The 10596-nt window shown below is 37.2% G+C and overlaps 1 protein-coding gene across 1 annotated transcript in view; it reads left to right on the forward strand.

Annotated features, from left to right (window-relative positions):
* The first annotated feature begins 602 nt into the window (after nucleotides 1–602).
* LOC101349229 (cytochrome P450 3A8-like) overlaps nucleotides 603–10596 on the forward strand; it is a 38500-nt gene continuing 28506 nt past the window's right edge. The window contains exons 1-4 of the mRNA XM_004385954.2: nucleotides 603–762; nucleotides 3441–3534; nucleotides 4961–5013; nucleotides 6733–6832. Of these exons, the coding sequence (XP_004386011.2) occupies nucleotides 689–762; nucleotides 3441–3534; nucleotides 4961–5013; nucleotides 6733–6832 (321 nt within the window). The 5' untranslated portion in view covers nucleotides 603–688. The remainder of the gene's footprint in view (nucleotides 763–3440; nucleotides 3535–4960; nucleotides 5014–6732; nucleotides 6833–10596) is intronic.

Raw genomic sequence — 10596 nt, forward strand, 5'->3', positions numbered from 1 at the left:
TCCTACACTTGTTTGGAGGGATTTCAAGAATTTTGGAGTGACAGTAGTCATGGTTGACAAGGAAGGCCACAGTAGTTTTAAGGCCAGTGTCTTGACTTGAAATTCCTTTTTTTTTTAATTTTTAAATTTATAATGTTTATTTTTTAATCAACAGCTGCAACAATGGCCTCAAACATACCAGGTATTGCAGAGGATGGTGCAGAACAGGGCAATGTTTTTTTCTGTTATACACAAGGTCTTCATAAGTTGAAACACTTGATGGCAACTAACAACATTTTTAAATGCAAATTATAACAAAAATACCCTAGGTCACGTAGACAGCTAATAGTTACTTAAGATTCACTTGGAATGTTTGGTAAGAACCCAATAACCTTTGGTTTTGCTGATAACACTGAGTTGTTTAGTTACTAATTTCCCACAAAATATGAACTCATAGGTTAAAGTGGGAGTATGCTTAGAAGCTTTGCCTAGTATCAAGTGGAAAGTGAACCTTGAACTCCCCAGGCTAAGGTGGAGCTCAGGTGGCCCTTTCACTTCCTGCTCACTCACCACCTACCAGTATAAAAACTTACCAGCAGCCTCCCTGAATCATATCAGGTGGAGGAAGGAGGCTGTGCAGGGCAGGCAGAGTTCACCAAGCACAGCTTAAAGGAAAACTCAGAGGAAACTCTCTCAGGAAAGGAAAGTGATGATGGACCTCATTCCAAGCTTTTCCACAGAGACCTGGATTCTCCTGGTCACCAGTCTGGTGCTCCTCTACCTGTGAGTGGTTTCCCAGCTTCCTATGTGAAATTGGTTTTCATGTTTCTCTGGCCACTTTTCCCTGGCCGTTTTGAAGATAAAAGAGATAGAGAAGGGGAATTTGCTTAAATGTTGGCTGCTACAAAACCATAAGTGGTCATTAGCCATCTTATGCAGATCTTATGAAGTTACTTCTTATTAAGCCATCCCCATCCCACCTCCCACATCCCAATGGCAGTGGCAAGGAGTATTTAGTAACATTCTTTGCTCCTGGGGATTGACTATAAATCTGTACTTAGAGGAATCACCAAGAATCCAGGTTTGAAAGGAAAATTAAAAAAAAAAAAAGTCGCTTAAATGGGGAATGTATAACACGAAGGACCTTTCACTTAGCAATACGCTTTTCTGCTTCTCCCATACTTTTTCATGGCTTGATAGCTCATTTCTTTTTATTGCTGACCTTCAAGACCTTTTAAAGTTTTTATTTTATTGCATGTTATATGATTGATTGAATTTGGACAAAATATTTGGACACTGCACTGAATTAAAAGTTAAGCTCCAAAGAAGAGTAAACAAGGTCTCAGTTCAATGGCCTGGGACATTTTATGATGCATAACAACAGGAAGTTGCCTGAATTTTAGAAAGTCCCTTCCCTTTTAATTGTGTACATTAGTAGGGCATGTTGAACCATTTATACTTTACAGGCACACTTTCCTAAATTGTTTCTATGTTGCTAACCTTGTAGCACAAGCAGTTTTGCTGTGAATGGTTGTTGACAGCTCCTCCCTCAACCTCTCTTCTTCCTCTAGTCGGCCACCTCTCAGTAACCCTGGAGCGGCAAGGCTTGTCTACAGATTTAGATACAGACATCGGAAACTGTGACTGCTCTGAGACCTCTTTGCGAAGGCATAGTTAAGAAGACGCAGATCCTAAAATGGGGGCAGAGCATATAATGAAGGAAAAGCATAATAAATGCCTCAGAGAAAAGTGTAAGAAAGACATCCCTTGTAGGCTCTCATTAACCCTCTGTGTTGAATTGGATGCACTTATGCAAAACCTCATTATCAGAACAGAATTATTTTTTCTCCTCTCTGCCTGGAATTGCTGTGCTGTCGAGGTGATTCTGACTCATGGCAACCCCATGTGTTACAGAGTGAAACTACTTTATAGTGTTTTCTCGGCTGTATGCTTTTTGGAAGCAGATACTAGACCTTTTCTTCTGCTGTGCCACTGGGCGGGTTCTACCCACCAACCTTTGGTGACCATCTGAGCGGGAACCATTTGCATCACCTAGGGACCTCTCTAACTAGAATGGAAACCCTCAAATCCTGCAAAAGTACACTTATGAAATAGACACAAGCAAAACCCTGGAAAAGTTACAGCTTGAAAGGTTGGGAATCTTTATCAAGTATTCACTCTAGGATTGGTATCAGGATGATTTTAGCTTCTTTTCATCAATCTTCATTACTTTTTGTTTAGAATATTTTATTGTGCTTTAGGTGAAAGTTCACATAGCAAATTAGTTTCCTGTTCAATAGTTCATACACAAGTTGTTCTGTCACATTGGCCGCGATCCCTGCAATGTGTCCGCATTCTTCCCATTTCCACTCTGGATTCCCATTTCCATTCATTTAGTTTCCCTGTCCCTTCCTGCTTTCTCATCTTTGCTTTTGGGCAAAAGCTGCCTCCGTGGTCTGTACAGTTCTTTGTTCTAAGGAGCACATTACTCACAGGTTTTATTGTCTACCTTTTTGGCCTGTCTATTATTTCGCTGAAAGTTGATCTCTGGTAGTGGCTTCAGTTCCAAGTTAAGAGTGTCTTAGAGATATAGCCTCAAGGGTTCCTCCAGTCTTTATTAGACCAGTAAGTCTCGTCTTTTTTGTGAATTTGAATTTCGTTCTAGATTTTTCTCACACTCTAACCAGGACCTTCTATTGTCTTCGTGGTCTAGTGGTCTGTAGTGGTAGCTGGGCACCATCTAGTTCTTCTGGTCTCAGGCAAGTGGAGGCTATGGTTCATGTGCACCATTACTCCTTTGGATTAATTGATTCCTTGAGTCTTTGATTTTCTTCATTCTCTCTTGCTCCTGATGGGAGGAGACCAATAGTTACATCTAAGATGTCTACCCACAAGCTTTTAAGACCCAAGACACTACTCACCTCAGTAGGATATAGAACATTATCTTTGAACTATGTTGTGACAATTGACTTTGACGTCCCCTGAGACTATGGTCCTTACCTTAGCCTTCAAGCCCAGTATTTCAGTCCTGACAAGTGTTTGTTAATGTCTAAGAATTTTCCACAGCTGTGCCTCCTGTGTGCTCTATTATATGCATGAATATACCTGCAATATATGCAAATATGTACGTAGAAATATCCATAACCATACCTATATATGTGCAGCTGTTAACTCTCCTATGACCTCCCTCACCTATTTTGCATACATATCTACCTATGTATCCACTTGTAATTATTGTTTGTTATTACTGTTGTTGCATGTTTGTATTTGCTATAGTTTTTACGTTAGTTGTTCATCTTTACTTTTTGGGAGTCTCACAGTGGAGGTGGAAATGGAGATGTTGATGAAGTGTGCTTATTGCTGTTGGAGTTGTTATTGTTGTTTATTACCTACCTGTTACCTCCTTAACACGGGTATCTATACTACAGTCCTGGTGACCTGGCTTGTGTCTCACTTTATAGATATGGAACCTATTCACATAATGTTCTAAAGAAACTCCAGATTCCTGGGCCCAAGCCTCTGCCCTTTATGGGAAATCTTCTGGCCTACCGCAAGGTGAGTGTTGTAGCTCTCTTTTGCCTCTTATGGTTGCTTATGCCTGTTCCGTTCCATCAATACAAATATTCTACCTCAGGAAAAAGTTTCTAGAACTTTCTATAAACTCTGTATACCCCATCCAGCACATTAGGCTGGATTCCACATAGTATTCTATTGTAAAATGTTGAGGTTTTTACCTCAAACTGTGATCACTGTGAACATCATGAAGAGGAATATTTTACTGTCAGGCGCCTCTTCCTAAGAAGGTATAGTGGTCCTTAGCATTGGGAGAAACAAACAAAGGGAGTATTGGTAGTGGCACATTAAGCTGTGTGCACTAGATTCAAACTCTCCTGCTTCTAGCATGAGCTCTGGGTAGCCTTTATTTGTTACTGTACTCCTTCCTGCATAGATTATTTTAAAAATTAATTTATTTTGTAGATTTTGGACTTCAGATTTCTAGGCAGCTCAAGAATTCACCATCTAGTAATTTGCACGTACTGAATTCTCTCTAGAACTGCTAAACCCCCTGTGGTTATTTCCATGGCTTCACACAGCTATTGTTACCCATGAAATCTTATGGGGATTAGAGACTGGAACTAGAGCTCTGCGTTTCTTATTTTCCATCAAAGGAGCCACTGATATGAGTGAGTCTGAGCAGGGAATAAGTATCACAGAGGCAAGATGTTGGTCACCTATCAATTTCAGATAAGTAACCACTAAATGAGGTTTTTTTTTTTTTTTAACAAAAAGATGTTGTTGTTAGGTGCTGTTGAGTCACTTTCAACTCGTCCACCCTATGTGACATAAGCCTAAAACAACAGAAATTTATTGCCTCATATTTCTGCAGGCCAGAAGTCTGAATCAAGGTGTTGACAGGGCTGTGCTTTCTGTGAAGGCTCTAGGGAAAGATGTATATTTGCCTGTTCCTAGCTACTAGTGGTTCCTGGCAATCCTGGGCATTCCTTTATTTGTAGATGCATCACTCCCTTCCCTGTCTTAGTTTTCACATGACTGTATTCCCCCTGTGTCTCTCTGTGTCTGTGTCTCTTCTTCTCATAAGGACAACAGTCATATTAGATTGGAGCCTACCCTACTGTAGTATGACCTCATTTTAAGTTAATAGATAACATCTTTGTTGTTGTGAGTTGCAGTAGAGTCGGCTGTGACTCACAGCAACCGTGGGTAAAAGAGAATGAATCTTTACCTGATCCTGTACCATCTCCAGTATTTTTCATATATTTGAACTCATTGTTGAGGCCCTATTTCCATACAGGTTTACTTTCAAAGGTACCGAAGGTTTGGATTTCAACATATTCTTTTGAGGGACACAATTCAGTCTATAATAGTTACCTTGATTTCTTTTTTTTTTTTTTTTTTGTCCCAGAGGTAGGATTGAGTACATTTAAATTAATAATTAATTTTATTTTGTTTCTCCTTGCAGGGTTGGTGGAAATTTGACATGAAATGTTATAAAAAGTATGGAAAAATATGGGGGTGAGTATTTTGGAAACTTCCATTGGATAAACTTGTGATGGGCACTCAGCTGCAGGGATGACAATTGCAACCCAGAGCCTTGTAGGATGAACTATGTCTTGTATAAAACTCTTGGAGCCTTGTCATACCTATGATCCCATATGTCTCCAGGTGTCAAAGTCTACAGTCTGAATGAGGCCTAGCTAAGTTGCAGATAATCACTTTTCTCCAGAGACTGCTAGCATTATTTTCTATTTTTTTCCCTTCTGTAAGTCCCCTTTAATTGCATAAAAATGCATTATTTCAAACCTTTCTATTGTTGTTGTTGTGTGCAGTTTAGTTGATTCTGACCTATAGTGACCCCATGCAATGTAGTAGAACTGTCTCAGTGTTTTCTAGGTTATACTCTTTACATGAACAGATCATCAGTTCTTTCTCCCATAGAGGCGCTGAGTGAGGTCAACCTTTTGGTTAGCAATGGAGCACATAACTTTCTCTACCAAGCCTCCTTTTTTATAGGTGCTAATCCTAATATGTTTCATCCTAATAACTTTATTTGAGCGCCAACACTAAATATCCTCAATACTTACTTAAACCTCCTGAGCCTCAGAGTATTTTTGGAAATGAACAGCAGGAAGTTCAATGAAGTTCAATGGTTCTCAACATTTTATATGTGATCACAGAGCTATTTGAGGTTCCTCTGTGAAGTTGAAGAATAGGAGACTTTTAGAAAATCTTCCATTTTGTTCTAGGAAATGCAAAAGATTGTTAGTGGAAAACAAAATGTCAAGACAGTGTAGTTAAACTCATAGCATATCTCATTCCATTGGCTTATTCCTACAGATGGACATTCTAATGGCCAGGAGAGCAGGCCCAATTTGCATATGTCACATATAAAGACTCAACTTTATGTGGCACATGTGTCAAAAGTGGGATTTCCCTGATGCTATTCCCTGTTGGGGTCCACATATAAGAATAAATGTAACAATAAAAAAAGTAATTCAAATGAATTATACAGTCTCCTCTATATTTCTTTATACCTTTTTACATTTCTTTCAATTTTTTTCTAGCCTTAATGCTACCAAATACCTCTTTTTAATAGGTAAAATAATATTTAAAGAAAACAACTTAAAAAAAAAGACAATTCTCAAAAATAGGGCAAAAATCATTCATAATTCTATTATCACTTTTTGGGCATTCTAAGTCTTTTTCAATGTGTACATATATTTTTACATGTTTGTAATTAGTATGTCTACAATTTTTATTTAAAAATACCATATGAGTAATTCACATTTTGACATATCTTCAAAATTGTAATTTTAAATGATTGATTGAGTGGACTGTCTTTAATTAATTATATTTTACTCTTAGAGAATTACTTGCTTTCAATGTTTCACTAACCTAATGTCTTTTAAAAAATGAAATATTTTAAATATAAAACATTACAAAGAATGATATAGGAAATAGCCATTGTCCACCACCTTGTTTTCGCACTTATTCTAATATTTTTTCTAACCATGATCTATTTTAAGACTTATTTTTTCTTTAAATGTCCCTTCACTTTATGAGAATTTTGCTGTGTATTATAGCTTAACTTGAACTAGAATAAAATGTTTCTGTGTATTGAACAACTAGGAGTATGGATTTTGTCATATTAGGATGAATGTATGGTCCCTTGGGAGTGGCTACAGCTGCAGAATTATGTTTGTAGAAATTAATCAGCTCTGTTTCTCAACGTAGGTTTTATGATGGTCGACAGCCTGTGATAGCCATAACAGATCCAGACATGATCAAGACAGTACTAGTGAAAGAATGTTATTCCACCTTCACAAACCGGAGGGTAGGTATTGATTTTTTCATTAAAAATTTTATTCATTTATTTACATTTTAAGTTTTAAATAATAATAAATTCATAGGAAGTTTGGAATTAAAAAAAACAAACATATAAAGGAAGGTCTCATGTACCATTCATCCAGTTTTCTCCAGTGTTAAAGTTTTGTCTAACTACAGTGTGGTAACAAACCAGTAAATTGACGTTGGTAGAATTAACAGAGCTTAGTTGGATTTCATATTTTTTGTGCACTCACTTTCATTTGCTTTGTGTGTGTGTGTGTGTGCAACTCTATTCAACTTTATCACATGAGTAGATTTGTGTAAGCACCAGCACAATCAAGATATGGAACCGCTCCCTCACCATAAGACTCCCTGATGCTATTCTTTCATAGTCACAGTCTGTAGCTTGTCTTTTCCTCTTAACAGGGTCTTCAGCTGAGCAAACATTTTTTATTTATTTATTTTTTTAGTTTTCTTTTTTTTTAATTGTACTTCAGGTGAAGGCTTACAGAACAAATAGTTTCTCATGAAACAGTAGTACAGATATTGTTTATGACATTGGTTAACAACCCCACAACGTGTCAACCCTCTAACTTCTCAACCTTTTTTTCTGGTGAAAGTACACATAGCCAAAGATACACCGTTTCAAAAATTTCTACATACACAGTTCCGTGACACTGACTACGCTCTTCCAATTGTGCAGTTATTCTCAGTTAAGATGAAGGCTTACAGAACAAAATAGTTTCTCATTAAACAGTTACTAGAAATGGCAAACATTTTTTATTTTTATAAGGCCAATATATTAAGTTTTCCTTTTATGGATTGTGTCTTTGATGTCAAGTCTGAAAACTCTTTGCCTAGCACTAGACCCTGAAGATTTTCCTCTTCTCATTCTCCTTCTTCTCCTCCTGCCCCGCCTTCTTCCACTTCTGCTTCCTCTTCCTCTTCTTCTTCGTCTTCATCTTAGTCTTCCCCTTCTTCTTTTTCATATTCTTGTCTTCACCTTTTTGTTTTTTGCGTTTTATTGTTTTACATTTACATTTAAGTCTGTCATTCATTTCGAGTTCATTTTTGTATGAGGTGTGAGGTTTAGGTTGATGTTTTTTATTTTGCCTATGGACAGACAATTGCTTCAGTTTCATTTGCTGAAAATACTATATTTCCTCCACGGAACTGATTTTACACCATTGTCAAAAATCAGTTGTGCATATCTGTGTGAATCTATTTCTCATTCTTTATATTGTTCCATTGACCTATGTGTCGATTCCGCCACCAATACTACACAGTCAAGTCCTGTAGCTATATAATAAATCTTAACATCTTGTAGAGTTATTCTTCACTCTTTTTAATATTTTTTGAAAATGTTTTAGCTATTCTAGGTTCTTTTCTTTCTATATGAACTTATAATAAACTGTCAATGTCCATAAAAACCTTGCTGAGATTTTGATAAGAACTAATTAAAGCTAGAGATAATTTTAGGGACAATCAACATCTTTACTATGTTTGGTCTTTCAATCCATGAGCACAGTAAATGTCTCCATTAATTTAGTTTTTCTTTGATTGCTTTCTTCAGCTTTTTGTCATTTTCAGTATACATATCCTATACATGTTTTGTTAGATTTATAACTAATGAGCTACCATCGAGTTGACTCTGACTCATGGCAACCCCATGTGTGTCACAGTAGAATTGAGCTCTATAAGGTTTTCAATGGATAATTTTTCAGATGCAAATCACCAGGCCATTCTTCTGAAGTGCCTCTGAGTGTACTTGAACCTCTAACCTTTTGGGTAGCACCCATGCATTTTAGATTTACAGCTAAGTATTTCATTTTCTTTGGAATGATTGTTAATGGTAATGTTTTCATAATTTTAGTTTCCACATGTTCATCGTTAGTATATAAATTGTGATTGATTTTGATGTATTGATCTTGTATCCTGCAACTTTGCTGAACTCACTTATTAGTTCTGGTTTTATTTTTTAGCATTTTTGTTTTTGCATATTCTTAAGATAGTTTATATCGACTACATATCATCTAAAAACAGAGAAAGTTCTATTTCTTCCTTTCCAACCTGTATGTCTTTTATTTCTTGTTCTTGTCATAATGCACTTGCTAGGACTTCCAGTATGATGCTGAATAAGAGTGATGAGAGTGGAAAATTTTCCTTGTTTCTGATCTTTGTAGGGAAGCTTTCAGTCTTTCACCATAAAGTATGATATAAGCTGTAGTATTTTGTAGACACTCTTCATCAAGTTGAGGAAGTTTTCATGGCCTTCTACTTGCTGAGAGTTTTCATCATGAATGAATATTGTAGGTACAAAATGAAATTTTGTAGAATATGGGAGAATGTTTTCAAATAGGTTTTCTTTATAGGCCAACCTAAAGCTTGGAAATAGAATTACCTCCTTACTTTTCCCTCCATTTGTGGGGGAACAAGTAAGGAGTAATTTTGTTTTTTTTCCAGAATAACAAATAGATATTTGCTAAGTGAAAAAAAAAAAAGTCACAAAAGACTATATACTGTGTGATTTCACTCAGAAAATGTTCCTAGTTTTTAATGTATTAACTAATATTTTAAAAAATTACCATTAACAAGGCATCTCATTTTCAAGTTGCTCATGCTATAGACAAATGTAAAGACAGAACTGGTCTGAGTTAAGGTCATCTGGTTATGCCAGCAATCCCTTTCTACTCTTTTTTTAATTTGTACTTTAGATGAACTTTTACAGAGCAAACAAGTTTCTCACTGCACAATTAGTACACATACTGTTTTGTGACATTGGTTGCCAATCTCACTACATGTCAGCACTCTCCCCTTCTTGACCTTGGGTTCTCCATTACCAGCTTTCCTGTCCTTACCCCTGGGCTGATGTGCCTATTTAGTGTCATTTTGTTTTATGTGCCTGTGTATTCTTGGCTTAAGGGGGAACCTCAGGAGTGACTTCCTTACTTAGCTATAAGGGTGTCTGGGGGTCATACTCTTGGGGTGTCCCCAGTCTCTGTCAGACCAGTAAGTCTGGTCATTTTTTGTCTGTGTGCCGTAGAATTTTGTTCTACATTTTTCTCCAGCTCTGCCTGGGGCCCTCTATCGTGAGCCCTGTCAGAGCACTCAGTGGTGGTAACCGGGCATCTCTACTTGTGCTGTACTCAATCTGGTGGACGCTGTGGTAGTTGTGGTTCATTAGTCCTTTGAACTTATCTTTCCCTTGTGTCTTTGGTTTTCTTCATTCTCCCTTCTGGGGTGGGACCAGTGGAGTATCTTAGTTGGTCGCTCACAAGCTTTTAAGACCCCAGAGGCTACTCACCGAGGTAGAATGTAGAACACTATCGTTATAAACTATGTTACGCCAGTTGAACTAAATGTCCCCCGAGACCATGGTCCCCACAACCCTCAGCCCAGTAATTTGGTCCCTCAGGGAGTTTGGATGTGTCTAAAGAGCTTCCATGGCCTTACCTTCTCCAAGTTGTGCTGGCTTCCCCAACATTTTGTACTGTCTTACCTTTCACCGAAGTTGCCATTTATCTATTGTCTAGTTAGTGTTTTTCCCTACTCACCCCTCCCCTCCCTCGTAATCATCAAAGATTGTTTCTTTTTGTGTGTAAATCTTTTCATGAGTTTTTACAGTAGTGATCTCGTACAATATTTGTCCTTTTATCATTGACTTATTTTATTTATTTATTTATGTTTTTATTGTACTTCAGGTGAAGGCTTACAGAACAAATAGTTTCTCATGAAACAGTAGTACACATGTTGTTTTATGACATTGGTTAA

This window comes from Trichechus manatus, unplaced genomic scaffold (genome assembly GCF_000243295.1).
Source record: "Trichechus manatus latirostris isolate Lorelei unplaced genomic scaffold, TriManLat1.0 scaffold00151, whole genome shotgun sequence".
NCBI classification, from domain to species: Eukaryota; Metazoa; Chordata; class Mammalia; order Sirenia; family Trichechidae; genus Trichechus; species Trichechus manatus.